The sequence below is a fragment of the Crocuta crocuta genome, unplaced genomic scaffold (assembly GCF_008692635.1).
Source record: "Crocuta crocuta isolate KB4526 unplaced genomic scaffold, BGI_CrCroc_1.0 scaffold41, whole genome shotgun sequence".
NCBI lineage: Eukaryota > Metazoa > Chordata > Mammalia > Carnivora > Hyaenidae > Crocuta > Crocuta crocuta.
Window position 1 is genome coordinate 10,982,588 of NW_027529428.1, and position 26,711 is coordinate 11,009,298.

Genomic DNA, 26,711 nt, shown 5'->3' on the forward strand with positions numbered 1-26,711 from the left:
GGGTCCGCACATAGGAGACCCCTTTCTGTAAGGAAGGTGGTGCCCTGCTGTTTCCTAAAGAGAGGCTGACCTTTCAGGAATGAGTTAGTCTAGGCCACCTCTATAAAGATGCAAAGAGGAAGGAAGCTACAGATTTGAATGTCTGTCCAGGAAGGAAGGAAAGAAGAAAACCTGTGTGAATTGATTTGGAAATGCACTTAGCAATACCCTCACACAAACTGATGAGTAACTTCCACCTTGGTGCACTCATCTGAACAAAGACAGAGGGGTTTCCTCCTTCTGTTTCTGATTCCTTTTTCTTCCCTTCTTCCCCATGGGGACCCCCATCTTCCTCACCGTGAGTCTGGTGTGGCCATGGGGTTTGTGCTAGGTTAACTCTGAGCGAACACCAAACCTGAAGCTGGGCTTTCAGAACTGTCTTTTTCATTTCCCTCCTGTGGGTCGATTGTGGTGCTTATTGGATTTGCACTTGGGAGTTTGCAGAATTAGTCTTTTCTTAATTTAAAGAACGTATAAATTTATTTGCCAAATGGGGAGAGAATTTGGAGTTGTGGTTTGGCCAGAAATTTTCTAGTTAATGTGAGAGGAAGACAAAGGAATTTGGCTCAGAAAGCAAACCATTCCTCCACAGACCCTTGAGGGAGGCATCTCAGGAGATAAAAACTAACCAAGACCCAGTCCTTGACCTTGAGATACTTGCAGTCTAATAAGGGAACCAAGAAGATTGCTTAAGTAACAGTAATACAAGGCAGGTTGAGGAATCTGAAATTGAAAGCCTTTTCCATCTACCCACATAGAATAAATAAGGTGGATCTAAATGCAACAGCAGAATTAGAACACATCTGCCATTTTTCTTGTTTTTTTTTTTTCCATCTTTGGACCCTCCCTAATGTATCTTTCTGCCTTTGTTGTTCATCATTTCTGAGGAGAAATAATAGCCTTTTCAGAAGCCCCCAGATGACTAAGGAATACATTAAAGAGGTAGTTCTCAGAATGGGATCCCTTGGCCAGCCCTCAGGACCACCTGGGATTGTTAGAAATGCAGATTCTCAGGCACACCCAGTCAGATATTCAGGGTGGGGGTGGGTAGGGCCCAGGAATCTGTGTTTCCATAATCCTTCAAGGAGATTGTGGTATACACTGTAATTAGGGGACCACTGTCCAACAGAAGGGTGACCATCCTTGTACAGCATCTTTTCTCCGTGCTCTGGGGCATCCCCGAGCTGAGTGCTCCCCACTGACGAGGTCCTGCTGGCACATTAGCTCAAGAAATGCTGCAGAACAGATCCCCCTTTTTTAATTGGCCATACGTGTTTTCCTATTAAAGATTTTGAGGAGCCCTGTACCAGGGAGATCTAATTCACGTTGCTTAACCAGTAACTCCCATCGTTATCTGAACACAGAATCTGTGACCACTGTGTGGTACGTGTCAGAAGCCGTGCCGCTGAGATTCTCTGGAACATGTTTTGGGAGAACTGTCTGCCCTACGTGCTGTCGGTAGCACCGTAGATAGAGACGCCCTGTTCGTCCCACAGTGTGGGAACCATGCCTTGACCCTTCTGAGAACCAGACTTGAAGCCAACGTGTCTTGAACCCTTGTCTTCCTTTCTCTCCACTACATCCCCATGCTTCATTCCACCCTCATGCTCTCTGCACTCTCTGCTCTTGGGCCGGAAGTTGGGCTGACCCTCCAGGCCCTACCCTGAGCCACTGAAACTGCTTCATGTCCACGCAGAGTGGGGTGTACGTACCTCCATTCTTCCTACATTTGTGAAGCTCATGTTCTTGGCTCACAAATGGTGTTGGATGTTTTTTGGTGCATTTTTGTAAGGAGCGTTCATGATCAAGCATGCTCCTATTTGTCTTGATTAGCTGGTCCCGAAAGATGAGATTTTCCTATTCTTTTCGTGGAAAGGTTTTCTTTAAATGTCAAAAATCAGGACTTAATTGTAGAACGAAAATCTCTATCGTTGAGACTTTGTGTAAGCCATGTGACTTCCCACGTGACTCCAAGAAGTCTGTGATTAAAATGAAAAGGACATGAACACTTAAAGCAGGTCTTTCACATACATTTATCTCATTTACTCCTCAAAATGGAGGGGTGGGGAATCCTGGGAGGTAGATATTATTGACCCTCTTTACAGGTAAACTGAGAGGTTTGTAGATGAGAAGCTTGCCTGAGGTGTACATCAAGTGGTTTGGAGACTGGAGTGAGATTTCCAGGTTTGAATCTCTATTCTGCCTCTTAACAGCTGAGTGCCCTTGAGCAAGTTAATTAGTCTCTCTGTGCCTCAGCTGCTGCTTCTGCAAGAGGAGAGTACTATAGTGCCTACCTCACAGGGCTACAGAACCTTTCACATTGCAACACACATGAACTGCTTAGAAGGATGCTGGCATATAGCAAGTGCTCAGCAAATGCCCCCTGGGGAAAGAAAAGCTAGAATAGTCAGAAGGATTCCCAGAATGACTAACCTAGAGAGTCTTAACAACGGTGAATGCTCAATGCGCATCGCAGAGTGAGAGGGTGAATGACAGTACCAGTTTGTGTCCTTTGTGTCCACAGCTTACTGAGGGGCAAGCCACATCAGTCCTGTGAAACATGAGGATTTCAGTGGATGCTGTCACTCCTTGCTTTACGACACACTCTGGCCTCCTCTTGGGCTTCTCTGCTACTGCAATTTATCATTCCGGATCTGACCCCTTCCCAAATGTCATGTGTAAACTTTAAATTAGAATTTGTTTCAGTGCACCTGAATAGCACATGTGGTTGAAATCCTGGTATTACTGTAAGCGCATAAAATACCCTTCACTTTATAAAAATTACTTCAGAATGCCTTTCATGAAACTCGGTTTGCCATTTGGATTCTCTTTCATCAACCAGTCCAGTAAACAAACAAACAAAAACAAAAAACAATTTGGTTATTCCGTTGGTAAAAGACGTAGCTTCCTCTGGGAGGACTCTTTCAAATCACTGTTCCTTAGAGTCAAGAATGTTGACCAATAGCTGTTAGGTTTTGGTATCAAGAATATTAGAAATTCTTATTCCTGCCAGATAATTTCAGGGAAAGTGGTGGAACAAACACATGCACGTGAGGATCTCACAGTGGTCATTTATCATGGGGATGACAGCCGATGCAGTTGGGAACACCCCCACGGGACTCTTGGGTCCCACACAGAAATCTGCATGGTGTGGCGGAGGGCCACTCCTCAGATGCAGACGCATGTTCACTGCCGCACGCAGAGTTAGGATGCCCCCTTGAACTTGCTGCCTTCTGACTTTTCCAGAGCAGACTGTGCACCATGAANGGTACTTGGTGTTTGGATGGCTGACTCATCTAGTTTCTCTCCAATGAGATAGAACAGACATCCACATTTGACTCATTAATGAACTAGAGATGTGCTGCTGAGAACAAAAGGGCTTTTCCACAGGTGAGTATGAAGGAGCCTGAGAGAGCAGACGGCCCTCCACCCACCCCCATCACCACAGCAGCGTTCGTGGTTCAGCCACTGACCCACCATTATTTGTACAAGATCTGTGTATGTCTAACAAGCCTTACCAAAAGCCAAGAAATTGCATTCTGACATAGGTAAATTATAATCCTATAACCAACACAAATGTAGTGCTCATAATTCACCAGATGCTGTTCTAAGAGCTTTGCACACATTTGTTTTATTCTCACAACAGCCCTATGCGGTAGATACTGTTTTTATCCTCATTTTACAGATAAGGAAATTGAGGCACAGAGATATGAGGTGGCTTGCTCCAAGTCATACAACTAATAGGTGGCAGAGCCAGGATTCAGTTTTAGACAATCTGGCTGCAGTCTGTCTCTCTTTTAATCAACTGTGTTGTCATTTACTTATGAGAAAAGGTGGGAGGAAGTTTGTTACATCTATTTCTAGTTAGGAATAGACTATATTAATATTACACAAATTTAAGGCAAGAATTATTACTAGAGATGGACAATATAAGGATCAATTCAACAGAAAGACATAAGTACCTTAAATATGTATGTACCTTATAACACAGATATAAAATAGATAAAGCAAATATTGACAGAACCAAAAGGAGACAGGGACCAACCCACAGTAACAGCTGGAGATTTTAACATACCTCTCTTAGTAAATTTTAGAACAAGCAAACAAGGAAAAAATTAGCCAGTACATAAAAAATTTAAACCGTACCCTTAACCAGCCTAATTGACCTAACCGGTACTGGTAGAACACTAGGTAGAACACAGTTCCCAACAAATGAAGAATGCATCTTTTGAAATCCACCTGACATTTAACATAGTCGGTCATGTTCTGGGTCATAGGGCTAAGAACGCAGCACAACTCAATTCAAAGTTTTGGAATCAGAGTATATTCTCTGACCACAGCAGAATTAACTCAGAACTCAGTAACAAAAGAAAACTAGAAAATCCCCAAATGTACTAAAATTAATAACACAACTCTAAATCCAAAGTTCAAAGGAAAACTCACAGTGGAAATTAGAAAACATTTTGAAGTGATAATTAGATGGGAACATAACAAAATTTGTGGGATACAGCTAACGCAGTGCTTGGAGGGATATTCACAGTTTTAAATAAATGTATCAGGGGAAAAAAAGAGTTTAAAGATCTGTCCATTAAATTTTCATCTCAGGAAGCTAGGAAAAAAAAATCAGCAAATGTAATCCAAAGAAAGTAAAAGCAAATTCAGATGTAGGTTGAAATCAAGGAAATAGGCATACAATAAAGAAAATCAAGGCATACAAAGAAGAAAACAGAACCAAGCTGGTTCTTGGAAGCATCGATTGCAGTTACATATAAGAAGCACCCCAGTGTTTCCTTCCTCCTACAGCCCCCGCCACTTACAAAATCATGAGTTAGGAAATTGTCTATAGAGCAGAATTTTTTTTTAAGTCAGTCCTCCTCACACAGAAATGCTTTATGCCACTGTCGATACTAGTTTGTCAATTCCCTTTTGACTTTGAGTCTCTGCAAATTCTTTTCTAACTGTTCTCCTGTCTCTGTTTGTTCCATGCTAAGCAGATGGCCCAGAAATTGGCCAAAAGCAGAAAGAAGGTGCAGTACAAATAACGTCATCAGCTTGGTGTTATGCCTGTTCTTTTCATTTATTTACATTTTGCCTTTTTATTATTTTGTGTTTTTGTTTTCTGCATCCAGCAAGTTTTCGTTCAGATTTCTTTTTGAACCGCCCCATTAGCCAACGTTTCTCAAAACTTAGTTGCCCAAAGTGGCTGTTTTCTGTTGCTCATTAGTCATTTCACGTCAGAGAAACAACAGGCAGCAGATTGGAGATGCTAAATGAATCCTCCAGGAGTGTGAAAGTTCCCACCATTCAGGAGCATTAATGTGGCAGGGATTTGGGTCTGTTCAATTATAGTCACGTTTGACTTGTGGATTTGTCAGATTGCTGGATGCAAAAAAGAAAACTCGCTAATAACCACACTGTGCGGAGTTAAACCCTAAGTGGACCAGACAGATGCGCTTTTTTGGTTATGGAGCTTCTAGGTGCTTGTGGGCTACCTATGGGGTGTTGAGGTATTTGGGGCTCCTCCTTAATGGGGTGGCTTCAGGAATGGGTATGGCTTCTGTGTCGCTGTGGTAGTGTACGAACATGAAGACCCTTTTACCAGAACTGCATCCAAATGACTTTGTTTGTACTTGATATAAAATGTCCCCCATCACTTGAACACGGGTAGACACTTAGTGACTTCTCCAAGGTCCCGGGGTGTGGGCTAGTTGCCCTTGTTCTTCAATGTGTTGGGCTGCAAAAGCCTCGCAGAAAGGGCAGTTCACGAGCATCGTTCCTAGAGTCACATCTGCTATGAGCTGCCGCTTCCGTGGGGGAGAGGCAGAGGGGACTCGGCATTTTCCCCTATAACTGCCAGTGCTCACTCTGGTTCGTGAGTCCACCCTCTGCTGTCCCTTCCGCTTCGGCAGTCTACATCTGAAGTCCACCCTGCTGTTCTGGTGACTGTGTCTCAGTGCCTCTGTGTGTGAGCTAACCTTGCTCCCGTGCCCTTGAGTCGGGATGAGGCATTAAGCTTTCCCCTGGTGCATCTTTCTTCTCAGGCTCCGGAAGGGGAATCTCAGCCAATGACCGAGGTGGATCTCTTCATTTCTACCCAGAGAATCAAAGTACTGAATGCCGACACACAGGTATTAGCTGGCTGCCGCCTTTTCTGGGGGTGGGGGTCCTAGGATGGCAGCTCCGAGACTGTACCCATGTCTGCAGAGCGCCTGTCCTCCACTGCTGGCTTCCAAACAAGCTAGAAGGCAGTGTGTGCAGAGCGTGCTGCGGGGGAGGGGGCGGTGGTGCTCTGGGACTGTTTCCTTGAAGACCTAAGGAAAAAATAAACACGGCTGTTGTTTGCAAATCATTCTTGTAAGTTGTTCCAGAAGATTCATTAACTAGAACAGATTAGCCTTTTAAGAAATTTTTGCTTAAAATCAGACACACACACATACACACACACACACACACACACACACACACACACACACACTACAACCATCACGTGTGGATATTTTCTTCTTTTAACTTCACCAGAGATTTTACTGGTTGTAAAACGACTGAACAGTTTTTTGCACATACCACAGGCCACTTCTTGGTCTGGGTCATTATTAAGTCATGGGAACTCCCCCCAGGCTTAAGTGGGTGCATGTAAATCTGCCAGCAGTCTTTGAACCCAGGCATCCCACCATCACCCCCCACCCCCCGCTGCATGGGGACTGCACTTGGTTGGGCTGTGGGGTGGCAGACTCTCTCATGGGCCATTAGATGCTGTGCTGGACTTAGCATCCCTGTCCCTTACGCCCTCCAGGAGACAATGATGGACCACCCTCTAAGGACCATCTCCTACATAGCCGACATCGGGAATATCGTTGTGCTGATGGCCCGCAGGCGGATGCCCCGCTCCAACTCCCAGGAGAACGTGGAAGCCTCCCACCCATCCCAGGATGGAAAAAGGCAATACAAGATGATCTGCCACGTCTTTGAGTCTGAGGATGTAAGAGTGCCTCCCCTGATGTCCCCCTGGGTGACCTGGGCTGCCCTTGGGTGGGCCAGATTCTCTCTCTCTCTCTCTCAGAACCTGAATTGGTCTCATTAATCATACATGAAGCACGCTTTTATTGAGCACCTACTGTGTGTCAAGTACATGGTAGGGATACAAAGATGATACAAGGTGTTTATCATGAGGCTTACAGGGAGACAGAAAATAAACAGATAAATAGACTTAAACTAGATAGTGAGAACTTCTATAAGGAAAAATAAAAAACAGCTGGGACAGGAGCTATTTCAGGTGGGAGAATCAGCAAATTCTTCTCTGAAGAGGTGACATTTGAAGAGAGACCTGCATCACCCTAGAGTAAGAAAAGGGTGAGTGCAAAGGCCCTGAGGCAGGGGCCTGCTGGTATAGTTCAAGGATGGCCTAGAATGAGGGAAGAGAGGAGAAGGAAAGCAGTCGGACCCATGGGGGCCCCAAGTGCACCTCACCTGGGCATGAGGACCTTTGGAGGAGGATCATTCTCGGCTGTGTAGGATTGCCCTCTAGACCACAGCAAAGTTAGGATTCCTTTTCCTAACCGCCCCAGTGCCAGGAGCACTGCCTGTCCACTCCCAGTTGTCACGAAAACCAGCTACTCCTCTCATCCCCAAGCCAGTGAGTCCCAAGCCCCATCTTTCCCGGTGTCACAGTCAACAGAGAAAATCCATGCACAGCAGAGGCAGGGCCCCCTTCCTCCATTGAGCCTTCTCCCCCCCGACGTCCCTGGACCCGCTGGTGAGGCCTCCAGGCTTCAAGCTACGTCAGCATCCAGCCTCTCCTGAAGCTTGGCTGGGCCTTAGAAGCTCCCTTTAGGGCCGGGAGCCGCGGCCCCATGATGAAGGCCTGGAGCCACAGGGCCGCCCCAGGAGGGCCATGTCCGTGCCATTGATGGTGCTGATTTCCCTCTCAGCACCGCGGCGTAAGCTCCGTTTCTCATGTTGAGCACAGAGCCCTTAGCTACTTAAAAAAAAATTGCCTGTGGTCGCCTTGGCTCCTTAAGAGAGGCCATTTTTCTCCAGGAGACTGTTCGTCTAGCTGCAGTAAATTGCCCTCCTGCGGGAAGTTAAGAGTCCGAGGCAAGCTGCTCTTCCCCCGGGATTCCGCGCTGTCACAGCCGCAGCCACGGGGAGGTGGGGACATTCACACTCTGCACCATCGCTTGGTCTGGTTCCCTAGAACCCAGCCCCGCGGAACAAGATCTTTGCGAAGGCAGCCATTCTCCCTGCTCTTCCTTGACAGCTGGCGGCCGAGCACACAGACTGGGAGAAAATGAGTTTTGGAAGTTTCTCGGAAAGTTTCGAAAGTTAAACTTAGAAGCTTAAGGCTCACATGCCCCGCAGGCTGGCTGGAAAGGGGGAGTTAGCTCTGCACCACCCCTACCAGGCATGTGGACGCCCGCGGGACCCTCTGCCCCCCCCAGCTGGCTCTGAGCTTCTTTTTTTTTTTTTTTTTTTTTTTTTTTTTTTTTTTTATTTATAGGGGAGAGAGAGAGAGAGAGAGACAGCGTGAGCAGGGGAGGGTCAGAGAGAGAGGGAGTCACAGACTGAAACAGGCTCCAGGCTCTGAGCTGGCAGTCAGCACAGAGCCCGTCGCGGGGCTCGAACCCACGAACCGCGAGATCATGACCTAAGCGAAAGTCGGACGCTTAACCGACTAAGCCACCCAGGCGCCCCTGGCTTGGAGCTTCTAAGGAGGGGTCCCTTTCGGTCCAAGCTCCCATCTGGGAAGATGACGAGAGGAATGAGGAAGCAGGAGGGTGACAAGGATGGGCCCCGAATCTCACTTTTACCCCCTTTGCTTCTGAAGCAAAGGACAGAAGAGCGTTGGCTTCAGAACTGAGTCTGGATCTGGATCCTGCCTCCATGTACGGGCTGTGAGGCCACCAAGCTTGTGTCACATGACGGCGTGTCCCTCCCTGGGCTGCCACGTGACCCCACTAGACAGCGCGCACACAGAGCCTGTGCGTTTGCAGGCTGCTTCCGTCAGTAATGCTCAGCACTCAGCACATACTTTTCAGGTCATCCGTCCGCATGTGCCCCTCATGGCTGCAGCGATGCCTCGCTCCCGCTTTTACTCAGGACACGGCGTGGCAGTCCTTGTTGTGACTTGTGCATGCGAAGTCACCAGAGTCACAGAGTGAGAAAAACGAAGCATTTCTTGTCCTATAGCCAGTCATCATAGGAGGTTCTGATGTCACTGCTCTTTACCTGCTTTTAGCTAAGCTGCTCACCTTAACCTCTCAGCCCCTGCTCCCTGCCTGTCCTGTGGGGACGATTCAACAGACCCGTAATTCCAAAGTCTAAAGAGCTTTGAGAAGCGAAAGGGGATTTTGGAGTCCATTGGCTGCCAGGAGACAATTGATAGTTTTCCAGCTTACCGTGAATCAGGTGCAATATTACTGTTTGTTTATAGGGCAATTCCCCGGGTTCTGATGGGGATTTTAGACAAATGCACCCTGTTGCCTTCTCTAAAATCCAAAAAGATCTAAATTCTGAAACACGGCCTCGAGAGCATAAGATGAGGGTGCGTGGCGCTGTCACGTCCCCATCAGTCATAGGCTTGATGTGAGGATTGCAGGGACAGCCCTTGGCTGGTGTTCAATGAAGCACCGGCAGGTGAGAGGTGCTGGTGGCCGCCGGCGAGCTGACTTCGTAGTGTGGGTGAATTAATGCAGCGAGAGGCTATCGAGAATGACCCACAGAAGCACAGCTCCTGTCCTGTGAGCTCTGTGACCGTGGGCAGGTTCCTTCATGTCTCTGGGCCTCAGTCTCCTCACCTGAACACTACAGTGTTGGACCCGATGAGGGTTTTCAACTTTGTGGGACCCAGAACTGTCTTTGTACAAGAGATATTGTGTGAGGCCCCATTACCGTCCTGAAATAAAATTCATGGATAATATAACATCCCCCTTTGAAAATTTTCCACAGGCTAAAGCGTTGCGGTAAATGTAGCACAGAGGAGAAATAAAAGGAAAGGAAGCTCAAATAAAATTATACTTACTGCAGTATGTAAATGCTTGGGCCCAGCCATTCCAGAATGAATAGCAGAGCCGTCTGATGTCTACACCTGCATAGCATTTAGCTGAATATCGGAAACACTTCCTATTTGACCCTTTGAATTGAGGGCTCAGTAGAAAAATGGGTGTGTAGACAGACTCCACCTTCATACACAGTCCCCTCAGTGTGAGTGTACACATGTAGGCTGCTGGGGATGGGATTTACTGGCCACCCAGATACCAAGAATAGCGTTACTGCTAATGATTTTCCGAAATCTGAAAGCTTACCTCCAGGGAAATGCTGGACAAAGCAGCTCATCATCTTCTGTCACTTAACACAGCAGCTCTACGCTCAGAATGTTCCACGTGAATTAGACTCGTGCAATTAATGCCTTTGTGTTCTATGTCAGTTGAGGTTGAGTCCTGAACTCAGATGGTTTGATCCAGGTGGTACGTGGCTCTTAGTGTCCAGGGATGTTTGGGAATTGTTCGGGGTGTAGAGCGGCTCGTCTGTGGGTAGGACTGTCCTCCTCATAGCAGAATCCAGCAGCTCCCTTGTGACCATTGTCGTGGTAAAACACGTCCCTAGTCATTCTGAGAACGGCGTCTGGCAGAGATGGGTGCCGCGTGTCGACCCACCGGCCTCGCTGACACCTGGGGCTCCCGGTCCTGCCGGGACCCAGGCGCTTCCGCCAGCGGGGCTCCCTGGCTGACCTCCGTCTTCCCTCCCCGGCCCCGCGTAGGCGCAGCTGATCGCACAGTCCATCGGGCAGGCGTTCAGCGTGGCGTACCAGGAGTTCCTCAGGGCCAACGGCATTAACCCCGAGGACCTCAGCCAGAAGGAGTACAGCGACCTGCTCAACACCCAGGACATGTACAACGATGACCTGATCCACTTCTCCAAGTCGGAAAACTGCAAAGATGTAGGTATCTCTCCGAGGTCGGCCGGCGGGGCGGGAGCCCCCGAGTGTGGGGACGGCCCTGCCGTGGAGGGAAGGTGGGACGGTTGAGGGAGGAGGGTGCCCAGGCCCACCTCCAGCTCCCCTCTCGTGAGGCCCCGTCGTTAAAGCCGCGGTGGAGCGCCGTCACCGAGGTGGACCGTCCTCCGGTCCTGGCGTTCCTGAGCTAAGTTCGCCGTGGGTTCGAGAGGCACACGGGACCTGAACCCCGCCCTTCCGGAGCCCACTGCTTAGGGAAGGGCACAGAAGAATTTAGTGACGGTGCTGGGCACAGCACTGGTCAGAGACAGCTGTGAGAATGGGGCAGGTGTCAGGTCTCAGGGGACGGGCTCTGTGCTCCCCCAGAGGGTGGCCCCTGCTTCAGACAGAGCTTTGCAGGGGCGTCTGGAGGAAGACGCAGCCATCGGAGCTGGGCTGGAGGTCCGGGGAGTCCAGGGAAAGTGGAAGAGACCACAGAGAGCTGGGCCAAAGGACAGGGGCATGAAGGTCAGAAAGCTCGGGAAGTGGCCGGGGGGCCATGAATGAGCCCGCATGGCTGGAGCATGGGGTCCGAGTGGAAGACGACCTGAAGAGTACCCCCCCACCACCCCGAGGTTCAGGTGGGAACTGAGTATCTTCAGAGTCTAGCCCAGGGGCTCGGGCTTCCCCCAGAAGGCAGAGAGTACTTTATGAGAAGGTGATGTTTTTACCCACCAATGGAGGTTTGGTGTCCTCTGTTCCCTAGAAGCAGAGCCTGAGGCAGGGATTCTTGTTCAAGGGATTTTGGGGAGGAGTGCACTTGGGAAAAAGTGAGTGTGGGCAGCAGGATGGTAGGGATGCTAAGCTTAGAGAAATGTGGCCTTGCTAGAGAGGAGCTTCATTCGAATCCAGAGGAAGCTCTGGGTCACAGGGCAGACTTGTCCCACCTTGGGCCAGAGGACTCCGCAGGCCTCCATAGCCCGGGCCGGTCAGTCATTGGCTGACGAAGATGGGAGGCGGGTGTATTGTGTGTACGGGCTGCTTAACAGAGTACTTCAGACTGGGCTGCTTCACCTAAAATGTACTGCCTCACAGTTCTGGAGGCTCATGGTCCAAGATGAGGGTGTCCACAGGGGACCACAGGGCCGGTCCCTCCTGAGGGTGGTGCAGGAAGGGTGTGTCCCAGGCCCCTCCCCCTGGCTTGGAAATGACTGTCTTCTCCCTGGGTCTACGCATCATCTTCCCCTGTATGCATGTGTCTGTGTGCAAACTTACAAACTTCCCCTCCTTTAAGGACACCAGTCATCCTGAATTAGGGCTCACACTAATGACCTCAGTTTAACTTGATTGCCCCTGCCAAGATTCAGTATCCAAATCAGGTCATATTCTTTTAAATTTATTTTTTTATTATTTTTGATGTTCATTTATTTTTGAGAGAGACACAGAGTGCAAGCAGGGGAGGGGAAGAGAGGGAGACACAGAATCGGAAGCAGGCTCCAGGCTCTGAGCTGTCAGCACAGAGCCCGACGCGGGGCTCAAACCCACAAACCAAACTGTGAGATCATGACCTGAGCCGAAGTAAGATGCGCTTAACCGACTGAGTCATTCAGCTGCCCCCAAATAAGATCATGGTCTGAGGTACTGAGGGTTTGGCCTCCGACGTAGGAATTTCGAGGAGAATACAGCTGAAGAGCCCGTCACAGGGAGTGTGTCCCATTGGGGAGCTCTCCAGAGACGCGGCCAGCTGTGGGCGTTAGCAGCCAGGAGGAGGGACACGAGCCTGTGAAGGGGCTTTGTCAGGCCCCAGTAGCCACCGCCACAGTGCCTGTGGGAGCGTATATGTATGTGCGAATCTCAATAAATAAATATACACTCTCTTTGTTAGAGGCTTCCAGAAAGAGTCTTGCCCCTTTGTAGTGTCTGTGCAAATCTTTCCAGACTGCAAGAAACCAAAACTAACGCCTGTCTTCTCTGCCCTGCCCAGGAAGTCCACACGCAATTATGCCCGTCTAGAATATGGTCTTCCTGCTGACTCTTCCAACCCTGCACTGGTGATAGATAACCTTAGCGTCATTCGTTTGTTTTGTTTTTCCTTCTTCCTCAGCTTTCTCCTTGCAAAGAGAGAATGTCTGTAATGTCTATTTCTTTTTACTAGAAGAATCTCCAATGTTGGAGAGAATTGGTGAAGCACTAAGGACTAGGGCAGCCTGGGTATAGAACCCAGAAGCTATTTCTGGAAACCATAAGGCACCACCAAAGTCCCCACCTACACAGCCTCTTCGCCCACTCCTTGTGGACTGCAGAGAAAAGCACCCACTGCCCTTTGTGTTACTATTGCCAAGGCAAGATAGCTTAGGTGGAACAAGAATTATAAGAAATCATGTGGACCTGTGTTAAATCATTTTTACCAAATGCTATGGAATCTAGAGAAGACAGGAAGACAGGACTCATTTGGGCTGGAACCTCAGGGAAATGTCTTTCTTTCTTTTTTTTTTTTCCAATGTTTGTTTATTTTTGAGAGAAAGAGACAGAGCATGAGCAGGGGAGGAGCAGAGAGAGACGAAGACACAGAATCCGAAGCAGGTTCCAGGCTCTGAGCTGTCAGCACAGAGCCAGACGCAGGACTTGAACTCATGAACTATGAGATCACGACCTGAGCCTAAGTCAGAGGCTTCACCGACCGGGCCACCCAGGCATCTCAGGGAAATGCCTTTCTTAAGTCAAGACAGAAAGTGGGAAAAAGTTTTCATTGGTATCACTACCCTGGGTGGTAAGCAATTCAGGCTTTCTAAGTGTTTTTGTTTTTTGTTTTTCCCTCCCTTTCAGGTCTTCATAGAGAAGCAGAAAGGAGAAATCCTGGGTGTGGTGATTGTGGAGTCTGGCTGGGGGTCCATCTTGCCAACCGTGATCATCGCCAACATGATGCATGGAGGCCCTGCTGAGAAATCGGGGAAGCTGAATATCGGGGACCAGATCATGTCCATAAATGGCACCAGCCTGGTGGGCTTGCCTCTGTCCACCTGCCAGAGCATTATTAAGGTACCTGGAAATGGGAAAACCTAAAATGGATGAAGTATTACTGTATCTCAGTCATTAATGCTATAACATAAATTGAGGGTCGGGCACAGAGGAGGACACAAATAGTAACAGGCATGGGCTTGTGCTCAGGCTCTTACCAGACTCCTCCCTGACATCATTTTTATTTATTTTTTTAATGTTTTTATTTATTTCTGAGAGATGGTGCGAGCAGGAGAGGGTCAGAGAGAGAGGGAAACACAGAATCTGAAACAAGCTCCAGGCTCTGAGCTGTCAGCACAGAGCCCAACGCAGGGCTCAAACCCACGAACCGTGAGATCATGACCTGAGCCGAAGTCGAATGCCTAACCGACTGAGCCACCCAGGTGCCCCCTGACATCATTTTTAGATCAAAGATGATATATCTGGCTCCCATAACACCATTCTATGTTCTGCGCCATTGCAGGCATCACTAATCAATCACAGCATTCTCTTCCCCTAAGCCTAGACTCCGCCTCCACTGAAGTTCCCACGGCTCAGTAATCCAGATGATCACTGATGGTCCACTAGCTGTGCTTGAGGTGATTGGCTGTCCCCGTTACAAATCAGGGAACTGCTTCAGGTCTGAGAGCCCGGTTTCCCTCACAGTGGCCGTGGCTGTGATCCGAATGAGTGTGGCCCCCCTAGAGCTCACATGACAGGATCCACATGTGCCAGCTGCCGTGAGAAAGGGGGGACCTTCTGGTACGGACTGTGTGTTCCTTCTCACACCTGAACGTCATTACTTCTCGTCCTGAAAAGACGCTGTCGTGCAAGGCTGAGAAGAGCTGCTCACATGAAACAGTGTGTAAAAAGATTTTCTTCTTAGCAGTGAAGCGTCATTGTGTAGTTTCTTGAGCACGTTGGAACTTGCTGATTTCCTGGCCAGCAGGAACCTTTCTCCTTCACCTCCGTATCTGGAGGCCCTTGCTCCATGCCAAGCACCGTGACACCACAGGCAGACTGGGTTCTAGGACTCTCTTTCATCCCTCAAGGTTTCCTGAAAGCCCGTGAGCTAGAACATAGCTGTGGGCATGCGCGTGTGGGTGTGCGCGTGTGTATGGGCTGCAGGACTAAATGAATTCATAGACTAGTTTATTTTTTTTTTAATGTTTTATTTATTTCTAGGAGAGAGAGAGAGACCGCGTGAGCAGGGGAGGGTCAGAGAGAGAGGGAGTCACAGACTGAAACAGGCTCCAGGCTCTGAGCTGGCAGTCAGCACAGAGCCCGACGCGGGGCTCGAACCCACGAACCGCGAGATCATGACCTAAGCGAAAGTCGGACGCTTAACCGACTAAGCCACCCAGGCGCCCCTAGACTAGTTTATTTGAAACAAAATCACAAAAGCCAACATCCAGGGCTGGGCAGTCAGAGGGTGGAAGTGAAGGTAAGTGTATAGGACACAGAGAGGGGGACCTCTTCGTTTTTAATGAAACAGATATATTCTGATTCCTCAGAGATTATCATACCCAGAGAACAAATAGTCCTCTTTGGCCTCATTTACTTTCTTTTTGTTATATTTTACACTTAAATAAATTCTCCCCCTTCTTAACATACATTAAAGATTAAAGAACCTTGGGGCGCTTGGCTGGCTCTGTCGGTACAGCATGTGACTCTTGGTCTCAGGATACTGAGTTCCAGCCCCATTCTGGGTGTAGAGCTTACTTTAAAATATATAAATATACATATATAAATATATATATGCAAACACCTATATAAATATATACATACACACAAACACATATATAAATATATATATATATACAAACACATATATAAAAGACCCTAACTTGAACATGCGTAGTCACTCAGACATGCTTTTAAAAATTTTTTTTTAATGTTTATTTTTGAGAGAGAGAGAGCATGCGAGTGCACGCAAGTAGGGGAGGGGCAGAGAAAGGGAGACACAGAATCTGAAGCAGGCTCCAGGCTCTGAGCTGTCAGCACAGAACCCGATGAGGGGCTCGAACCCATGAACCATGAGATCATGACCTGAGCCGAAGTCAGGCACTTACTGAGCCACCCAGGCGCCCCTCGCTCAGCCATGTTTAATTGGGCCTCCGTTAGGCGGAGCTGCACTTTGGAGAAGCGGCGTATCAGCAGGCATGTGGAGGATAATCTATCATTGAAAGGGTTCGTGGGCCCTCGTAGCAACAGAGAGGTGAAATGCCGCCTGCGGAGGGAGGAGAATTCTTTGATTTTTAAGGTGGACTTGGAAGGAGGAGTCGGATCGAGGCGGATGGGTAACCTAAAGGGATCCAGGCTACTGGAGCTGCTGTCTGAATGGATGGGCACTGGGCTGGCTTTGCAGCGGTGGCGACCAGCCTGAGCACAGCCAGGGAAGGCTGCTGTGATGGCCTGCTACCGTGGAGAGGGCTGGGGGCTGGCATCGGGAGTGGGCACATGGGATCCACCCACATTTGGTAACTCCCTCACACGTGTCAAGGTTCATGGATAGCCTTTCATACTAGTGAGCAAATGACTTATTCAACACTGTGCATGCGTGAAGCCCCCTGAGGGGCAGGTGGGGACCAGAGATACATCAGATCAGTCTGCACCCAGGAACTTGGTCTGACCGGGGAGATGGAGGGAAAGAACAATAGCCAATGGCGACTGAGTGCTGTCCGCTGGCACCGTTCTGAGAATGTGCACGTTTGCTCATGGAGCCCTCACGGCCGCCTTCTGTAGGGTAGGCACTGTTGTCATGCCCAATGGACAAGTAAGGAAACTGAGGCACAGGATGGTGCTGTGATCATTGTCGGTGGTGAAGCCAGGTCCCTCAGCCACCCTGATATCACTCAGCCCCTGAGGCAGTGGTTCTCAGCCGAGGATCTTGACACACACCTCCTTCCCAAGGAGAAGCGAGGCGGTGTCTGGAGACATGGTGGTGGAGAGAACTAGGGGAGGAGAGGCTGTAACGTCTCATGGGTGGAGGTGCAGGATGCTGCCAGACCCCCAGCCCCACAGCGGAGAGGGAGCCCAATTGCAAAGGCAAGAGTTCAGAGGTGCGGGGAAGAGATCCGCTCAGAGGGAGGGAGGCAGGTGAGGGAGCACGGAGAGTGGTCTGGGTCTGCAGATGTTCGGGAAGAGGAGTCAGAAGAAGGCAAGAATAAGCGTTTCCCGAGGCTTCCTGCCTGTGCCCATTACGCACCTGCTAGGCAGCGCCTGGCCACTTCGTTGCCTCCCTGCGACAGCAGCCCCCTCCCTCATGGGCGCTTGGTTTACAGACAAGCCATCAGAGACGCCAAGGGTGCAGACGACCTGCACAGGCTCCTCCTGTGGACGGCTCCATGCAGATCTCAGGAGGCAGACCAGATGAGGGAGGCTGAGGGCACAGGCCAGTGCCAGGCCCAGGGACCACAGAGGGACTCGTCTTCTCTCCACTGGACCACACAGCGAGGTGTGGACACAGAGCTTGCTCCGCGAGCAGTCAGGGCACCATCGAAGCAACTTCTCAAGGGGAAACGGGTTGTTTGCACCGGGAGCTCATCTCTGATGTCTATAAATGTCTCTGTGGAGTCAGAGAATTCAAAGGCCACATGGTGATGAAAGAGACATCAGTGCTAAAGATGCAGAGCAGGAAAACCAGTCCCTCCATGGCTCCCTTCAGACAAGGACATAGCCAGCAGGCCCAGCTAGGACACAGCCCGCCGCCCTCGGTGCTGTGGGATGCGCTGCCTCACCAAGCAAAGAGATGTGAGTGGTCCACGCTGGCTCGGAGGAGAATTTTACCACTGACTTCAGCTAGAATTGCTAGCACCAAATGAAGACTTTCAGTGGGTGGTAATACTGTTTTAAAATTCCCTAGGGGCACCTGGGTGGCTCACTTGGGTTAAGTGTCCAACTTCGGCTCAGGTCATGATCTCACAGTTTGTGGGTTCGAGCCCCGCATCCGGCTCGGTGCTGACAGCTCGGAGCCTGGAGCTGCTTCAGATTCTGTGTCTCCTTCTCTCTCTGTCCCTCCCCCACTCATACTCTGTCTCTATCTCTGTCGCTCAAAAATAAATAAACATTAAAAAACTTTAAATTCCCCAGACAAGGATATCTGGGTGCCTCAGTCGGGTAAGCCCTGCTTCTCTCTCTCTCTCTCTCTCTCTCTCTCTCTCTTACTCTCTGCCCATGGCTCGCTTGCACCCCTTGTCTTTTAAAATTTTTTAAATGAATAAAAGTCCTGAGGCAAAAGCTCTTTTACCTCCACCTAAGCACCTGTGCCCACTGCCTCACTCCACCCAGTGGGCCAGTGCTGGGGAAGATTCTGGACTTTTTCAGGGCTTCTGGTCGGTAGCTCCCATTTCACTCTTGTGCAGAGTGCACCTTGCAATGAGTTTAGCAAGCACCTCTCATCCTGATAGATCACGGCTTGGAAAACCGATGTGAAGGCCCCGGGGCTGTTGCTGAAATGCAGATTCCACGCGTGTGCGGTGGGATTCTCCGTCAGCACGCTCGCAGGCGCTTCCAAAGCCCTTTGAGAATCAGGGGTCTAAACCACGTATTCTGTGTCTTGCCGCTTTAATGCATGCTGACCTTCCCCCGCCCTGCCCAGTTATAGGAAAATAGAAGACCTTTCTAGAAGAGAGTTACAGGTATCGGATCGTTTTCATTGCTGTCTTCTCGAGCACCTGTTTTTCCTGTCATTCCTAAGGCGTAAGTGTTGGTAGGCAAAGCGGGCTCGCAGGCGGCCTCCTCATTGCCTCTCGTTCTGCTCTCCTGATTATTTTTTTTCTCTTTTAAAGTAGAGCACCGCTTTCCTCCTCCTTCCACAGCATCGTGGTCCTGCTTTCCTGTTACCATAGAAACCATTCTGGCTTCTCTCCCCTCCCTTCCCCTCCCCTGCCATGGTATTTCTTAATTTGCTACACCATTCCACTGCTGTCGTGGGGGCAGAATGACCGCTTATTTAACTGGCGTCTCCTCTCAAATGGCAGCTCAGAAATCCAACCTAATGGGACCCAGCTTGGAGCACTGATGAGGAACGGCGGAGCAAATGCGGGCTCTGGCCACTCCAAATTGGCATCTCTTTAAGCCTCATCTTCCAGCACATTTCCCCAGTATAGAAATTCATTCACTGAGGGACAAATCAGGCCTCTTAAACCAATTCACACACACACAAGAGGAACCCACCAGAGCAGTGTGAACTTTTTTTTTAGGTTATTGAGAAAATAGAAGTCATTCTCTGGCTTCTCAGGGCGCGCTTTCTGAAGGCTTCCCTGAGCCTCACACGCATGCCTGCCTCATCCCAGCCGTGAACAGGTGTAAGATTCAGAGCTGGTGGCTTTTGTCTGAAGCTGGGATTCTGTGTGCTCTGTTCTTTGGGCGTACTTCCCTCTGGTTCCAACAAACCCCTGGTCTCCTGGTGTGTGATGGTGGGGGGCGGGGAGGAGGGGCACTAGCCCCCGGATGCCCTGCGTGGGCCTGCAACCCTCCCCAGTGCCCGCCCACACGAGCCTTGGCACACTGCGAGTGGTCCGTAAATAGTGACTAGTTAAGTGCATGAGAAGGAGGAGCCACTGGAGAGAGAGAGAAACGCAGTTGACCTTGAGCAACAGGGGTTTGAATTACACGGGCTCATTTATCACAGGTGTTTTTCAATAAATACGGCACAGTACTGGAATGTATTTTCTCTTTCTTGTGATTTTCCTAATAACCTTTCCTTTTTCTCTTGCTTCCTTTGTTGTAACAACACAGTGTATAATAACGTGTACAAAATACACGTTGTTAATGTGATGGGTAAGGCTTCTGGTCACAGTAGGCTGTTAGTCGTTAAGTTTCGGGAGACTCAAAAGTTATATGTGAATTTTCAACTGCACAGCTTTGGGGGGAAGGTCAGCACCCCTGACCCCTGCGTTGTTCAAAGGTCAACTGTTTGCGCATTAATATCTGAGCACCACCCTCTTGAAAGACACCTATTTTTTATTTTAGGAATAGGTGTGGTTTTTTATTAATATTTTTCAAATGTTTATTTTGAGAGAGAGGGAATAAGTGGGTGAGGGGCAGAGAGCAGGAGAGAATCCCAAGCAGGATCTGCGCTGTCCACATAGAGCCCGAGGTGGGGCTCCATCTCACCAACTGTGAGATCATGACCTGAGCAGAAACGGGTGTTTTTAAGCATAATGGTCGAGACGTGCTGCTGTTGGCAGATTCGCTGAGGAGAGAGGGATGCGTGGAAAGCAGAAAACTCGGAACTAGCGCTGGTGGGGAGCTCCGGGTGCCACCCACTGCTTGTCTGGGTGACGAGGAGACAGAGGTGGAGGAAGGGAGGGGCGGAGCGTCGAGGACACCCGGCGGCAGAGCGGAACACGGCTTTGACGCAGCCGAGCGCTGGGGGTCCCTGTGCGCGTGGGCAGCGGGCCTGCCTTGTGCGGGAGGCCGGTCCCTGGCGGACTCTTCCCCGGGGAGAACTGTGCTCTGCTCACCTGCTGCTCCCCTTTGACATCCTCGCTTTGTGAACCAGAGAAGTTGCCCAGAGATCTTCCAGAAACCACAGAGAGTGGCCAGCGAAGGCTGCCTGTGTGTGTGCACCGAGTCACCGTGGCCCAGATGGCAGCCCCTGGGAGGCTCTGATCCCGCAGAAAACAGAGCGGTTCAGAACGCCCAGGGGACGGGTAGAGATGCTGCAGGTGGGGAGTTAAATTGAGCCCCATCAAAACGCAGGGGGGATGGGCCAGGACTCAGCCAGGTGGGAAGGCAAGCTGAAAGCAGGGCCCCGCGCAAGGCCAGGATAGCCGATTTGGTGGCACCGATTCATTCTTTTATTGCTCTGCCTGGTTTCTTTGTTGAGCAACCCTTCCTTCCTCATGAGTGATACACGCTTTCCCACTGTCTGTATGGGGATTGTGGTGTAGGCAAAATGCTTGGTTTTGAAAACAGAACAGATGTGGGGTTGGATCCCGCTGTGGGTGAACTCTGAGCCTGTTTCCTCTTCTGTAAAATGGACATAGTTAGAGCTGCAGTTTGTCAAGGAGACTGAAAGAGACAGCTCCCATGGGTGGCCAGAGTCCGTGCTCAGTCACAGGTGGCTCATCGTCAGGACGGGTTTTGATGGACCGCGAGGGTAGGGTGCCGACACAGAGTGGCTGAGTGGTCAGCAGGTCCCCCAGGTCTCCCATAAGCCCTGTGCTCTCACAGAGCACACTGGCCACAGGGGTGAGAGGCAGATGAGCTCTTGGGCCTTGAGTTGGTACATTCTAGCATCAGGTTGTCCCTGCTTGGGCACTGTCAGCCTATACGTGGGTCTGCTTCGTGAGTCTGAGAAATAACAGAAGGTTCCTTGGGACTCCCTGGGACTCCACTGGCCTTCAGTGCTGTCTGCTTAGATCTGCCCGCCTCTCTGGTCACCATATCCACCCTGCCCCATTCACGTTTCAGGGCTTGAAGAACCAGCCCCGGGTGAAGCTGAACATCGTGAGGTGCCCTCCAGTGACCACCGTGTTGATCAGGAGACCCGACCTTCGCTACCAGCTGGGTTTCAGTGTCCAGAATGGAATCGTAAGTAGGGCTCCACACTGTATTCCAAACATCTGACAAATTAAACCGTGGCACGGTCTTCATTTTTTAATTTTTATTTTTAATTTCTTTAACGTTTATTTTCGAGAGAGAGACAGAGCATGAGCAGGAGAGGGGCACAGAGCGAGAGGGAGACAAAGAATCTGAAGCAGGCTCCAGGCTCTGAGCTGTCAGCACAGAGCCTGACGCGGGGCTCAAACTCCCAAACCACAAAATCATGACCTGAGCTGAAGTCAGAGGCTTAACTGACTGAGCCACCCGGGTGCCCCAAGTTTTATTTTTGTAAAGCCACTCATTTCCCTGAGCCAGCTCAGCAAGGATAGGGAGGAGTGGGTGAGGGCTGGCCCCGCTTACCTCTGGGGACCGAGAATCCTGTGCCCTTGCACAGGAGAAGACAAAGGTAGCTCCCGGAGCCCTGGCCCCGAATCTCTTTGTGATGGTACCAGGGTCAGCCTCCCAGCTGCCAACTCAAGGTAGTCTGGGATGTGCCACCAAGAGGGTCCTTCCCCTCCGGCCCCAGGGGCTACATGCGTCAGCCCCTGTAGAGCCGCTCAGCCCCCCGCCTGGGGTGTGCAGCGCCAGGGCTGGACTGGGCGGGCTCCCCGGTGATTGTAGGACATAGCGCAGGCAGAGAGCCCGGCCCCCACGGCTGTGATGATGAATGTCCTCTGCCTTGTCTTTTTATTTTTTTTAATGTTTATTCACTTTTGAGAGAGAGAAAATGAATGAGGAGGGGAGGAGCTGAGAAAGAGAGGGAGACACAGAATCCGAAGCAGGCTCCAGGCTCTGAGCTGGCAGCACAGAGCCCATCGTGGGGCTTGAACCCACAGTGAGATCATGATCTGAGCCGAAGTCGGGTGCTCAACCTACTGAGCCACCCAGGTGCCCCTCTGCCTTGCCCTTTTAGCCTGAATTGCACTTTAGGGATGAAGAGTATTTTCATCACTTGGATGTCTGCCTTGAAACAATACTTCCTTCTTTGTTGCAGTAAAATTTACACAGCGTTAAATTTACCATTTCAACCATTTAAAAAAAAATGTTTATTTTTGAAAGAGAGCCAGAGGGGTAGGAGTAGAGGGAATGGGGAACAGAGGATCTGGAGCAGGCTCCATGCTGACCGCACAGAGCCTGACACAGGGCTCGAACCCACGAACCGTGACATCATGACCTGAGGCAAAGTCGGATGCTTAACCAACTGAGCCACCCGGGCGTCTCCATTTAAACTATTTTTAAGCATACAGTTGTGTGGCATTAAGTGCATTCACAGAGTAGTTACAACCATCACCACTAGCTCTTTCTAGAACTTTTTCATCCCAAGCCGAAACTCCACACTTAGTATTACTCCCTTTTCTGTCCTAGTTTGCCTTGTTCTGGACTCAGTGATTGTGGGCTGTGATGACGGTCCTGTTCTTTGTCTGCGACCTTGAATTTTTAGGTTTAGGATGTGCCCTCCCTCTCTTTCCCTTTATCTTCCCAGATTGAAGAACCCTATGCTTTTCCCCCTTGAACGTCTTAATTAAGAGTGGTGGGTTTTTCCAATTTTATTCCAAGTCTGTTTCAAGGTTTAGAAATACCATTGAAGTTCCCAGTTGGAATGGAAACATCCAGCCCCTTCATCTGTCCCTGGGACCTTCGCGGCCTCATTTCCCTCCTAGGAAGGGGGCCAGGGTTGTTACTTACATTTCGGCAGATGCCTGTTTTTATCTGCCGACATTTCCTTGTTTGCATTGTCCATGTTCAAATGATTTTAAAAGTTATTCGGATATGAACAAAGAGTTGTTGCGGAGCAGCGCTGGGTCCCTCGGTGTTGTTTCGAGCGTGGAAGGAACCTCAGGAGCGTCCTGACCCCAGGGTGCCTGGGGCGGGGGGCGCCGCGGGGTCCACATACTCAGACCCAGCTAGCGCGTTGCCACACGATGCCACGCTTTTGTCCGCGTGGGCTTAGAAGGCACACGATCTGGTGTGAAATGCCATCTTTGTGAATTCAGAGCCTACTGTTTTGGAGAAAGGCTGATGCTGTGTGTGAAGTCGGGGTGGCCTTACTCTGCAGGGCTGAGCCCGAGCCCTCCACGCTCCGAGAGCTCACGGCCACCAGCCCGCGGCTTCTGCACTCCCCGATGCCCGGCTGCACAGGGACGAAACCCAGCCCCGTTGTCCTTTCCGTGGGGGAGTGAGTTTGAGCACGGGCTGCTGAGTGGAGAGGGTGGAAAGGAGCCAGTCCTGGCCGGCCACACTTGGGGAACCCCAAGGGGGGTTTGCCTCACGTAACTGTGATCCTGAAAAGCAGGCTGCGGATCGTAGAGTTGGATGTCTGGGTCCCAGCGGCGGATGTGGGCATCGTATTCGCCTGTGTTACATGGGCTGAGAGTTTGAAACTGTTGAACTTGGTGACAGTCCGCAACAGCTCTGTGCCCTGGGGACCGGCTGGGGTGACAGGCAGTCAGAACTCCATGTGCGTGCCATCCCGTGAGGTGCTCCGTCCCCTGTGTGGCCCTTTGTGCCCCCGGGGCCCTGGCTCTTGCGAAAAGCAAGCAAGAGATTGAAATGCCCCCAAGTGACCTTGGAGACCGCTGGGCAGGGGGTCCAGGAAAGACGGTCCCGTCTCCACCCTGCTCCCCAGCACGCGGCCCTGCCATGCGGGGTAAGCATGTGGCCTTGGGCTCCGACAGATCTGCAGCCTCATGCGAGGGGGCATAGCCGAGAGGGGCGGCGTCCGCGTGGGACATCGGATCATTGAGATCAACGGGCAGAGCGTGGTGGCCACGCCGCACGAGAAGATCGTCCACATCCTCTCCAATGCGGTGGGGGAGGTAGGAGGGGCNACCGTCATGCTCAGGCCTGGCGTCGCCTAGCGGCCGAGCAGCTCCTGGAAACAGCACCCAGTCTCCTCTGCATTATTTGCTCCCCTTTTCTTTCCAACTGTGACGCATTCGTGTGGCTCCCCCACCCCCACCCCCCCGGCCGCCCAAGTTCTATCCATTTTTCCAGTTAATGTCACCACAGGCGCCGGGACGTGGAAGTCTCGGACTGAAGTCTGATAGATGGAGCGGCGTCGGGGGGCGTCTCTGGTCCAGCCGCCCCGGGTNGGCTGCCCAGGGCCCGCCTCCTGCCCCGCTCGGGGAGGAGGAGGCAGGAGCCGGCCCAACCCGCGGCCACTCTACTTAGGTTTTAAGGGGTCTGTGCCTTCTGCATTGGCTGGGAAAACAAAGCTTCCCCAGTTTTCACTGCCCCCCGGCCCCACACGGTTTAGAAAGCCGGTGGATTCCTCTCTTGCTGGAGGCCTCCGCGGTCAGGTCCCTGGGGATGGTGGGGGGAGCTATTCAACCCCCCAGCCGTGGTTAGAGGTGCTTCCCCCCACAATGGGGGGCCATGCCCACACCCACAGGGCAGTGGGGGGCCACACACACCCCCGCAGCCTCCGGCCCACTGACGCTCGCTCCTGCCCTCAGATCCACATGAAGACGATGCCGGCCGCCATGTACAGACTGCTAACAGCCCAGGAGCAGCCCGTTTACATCTGAGGCCGCGCCCGCCCGCCTGGCGGCTTGCATGGAGGACTGTCCTCACTCGTGGTGTGTTTCTCGTGCTGCATCTGTGTGCCCACTGAGACTTTTCCTCTCACGCCCAGCACCGGTTCTACACGGGAGGAGAATCCACAGATTTCGTTGCTCGCTCTCTCCAGTTTGCTTTTTTTTTTTTAATGCCCGGAAAGTTTTGTACGCACACCCTTGAGGATAGAGAGCAGCCAGTCCCCACCAGGTATCGGCCCAGAGTGTCCTGAAGGGGCCCCTTGGGGGTCCCGGGGAGGACCGTCCCTGCTCAGGGGGAGCCCTCCCCTCTCCCACGAGGTGCTCCTGGGGGCAGTGAAGGGGCGGAGTCAGCAGGGCCTACAGTCCAGCCGCTGGCCTTGGCTCTTGGGTCAGTGTACGGGAATACGGTCTGTCGGCGGAGACCAGCTCTGTCGTTAAGGGTTTGCTCTGCCCACCACGGTGGACTCGGGGCGCCACACATCTCCACCCAGAATTTCTGAGCCAACCTTATGCCTCTTCTACAGCTACTTTTAGTTTTGACATAATTGTGTTCTCAAACGTGAGCCCTCTCACCCTAGAAGGGAGACTGCCGTGGACCCGGGGCACCATCTTGGTGCAGAGAGCTCAGCAGGTCGGGGGCAGCCCAGCTTCCTCAGGCTGTGCCAAGGTCACCATCCATCAGATAGACGTGGGCAGGTCATTCCTTCCTCCCTCTCTGCCACACACGTACGTATACAGTCTCGCTTGTGTATGGAGGGCCCTCGCCTCCTCCCACCACCAGTGAGGCACACAGAGCCCCTGGAGAACCCACATCACCTCCCTACGAGGCCCCTTCCCCTGGCATGTGAGGCCCCCAGGGGCCGCTCAGCCCTGTCCGGAGAGAGACGCCCCCTCTGTGCCTGACGCCTGGCCCCACCAGCGCCGCCTTGGCTCAGAGTCCCAGTGGCCTCCCTTCGTGCCCCCACTCCGCACCCACCCTGGGGGGTCTTGGAAGACGGACTGCTCCCCTCGTGGAGGACCCAGATGCAGTGGGGTCATGCTTCCTGGCCCGAGGTAAGATCAGCTGTCCTCTCTGCTCAGGGCCACACAGCAGGATGTGCCATTGGAGAGGCCAGGATAGTAACAAACCACAAAACCCAGGGGACAAGAATGACCTCACACGATGCCTAAGCAGCCCCGGGTGTGTTCTGGACGTCAGCTTGCTGCCTGGTGGGCCTGAGGGCACGGGCATTGGGGGCGGGGGGGGGGNCTTTGTTTTCATGTAGGTGGCTGTGGGTTGGTTTGTTTGGGTTTATTTGTTTCGTTCTGTTTCTGACCTCAGCAGAGACGGGGGAAGAGAAACTGATATATTTTGTAATATTAATAGAGCCCCTGCTCTCTGCACCTGGGATATTTATGTTGTGTCTGTGGAAAAAGGAATTCGGGGAGCACATGTTGGCTGCTATGCATTTATTTGTGGGATGGAGGGATCTCGGGGAGGGAGACACGTGAATATAAAAAATAGGAACACGAGGCTGTTACCAGACGACGGTGCGGTACCTCCGGAAAGCCGCAAGTCCCGTATGCATCGGTGCTGCCCGTCCATCAGTAGTAGGAGCCCTCGTAAAGAAGGGGCCGCGCCCAGTCCAGGGGAGCCAGGCGGGACCCCTGGGCTG

At 51.3% G+C, this 26,711-nt stretch overlaps 1 protein-coding gene across 1 annotated transcript in view; it reads left to right on the forward strand.

Annotated features, from left to right (window-relative positions):
• Positions 1-26,289, forward strand: part of APBA1 (amyloid beta precursor protein binding family A member 1) — a 67,043-nt gene extending 40,754 nt beyond the window's left edge. Inside the window, 8 exon segments of the mRNA XM_077759406.1 lie at positions 5,034-5,066; positions 6,081-6,167; positions 6,833-7,018; positions 10,796-10,975; positions 13,796-14,008; positions 21,389-21,508; positions 24,196-24,336; positions 24,976-26,289. Of these exon segments, the coding sequence (XP_077615532.1) occupies positions 5,034-5,066; positions 6,081-6,167; positions 6,833-7,018; positions 10,796-10,975; positions 13,796-14,008; positions 21,389-21,508; positions 24,196-24,336; positions 24,976-25,047 (1,032 nt within the window). The 3' untranslated portion in view covers positions 25,048-26,289.
• Positions 26,290-26,711: the final 422 nt, after the last annotated feature.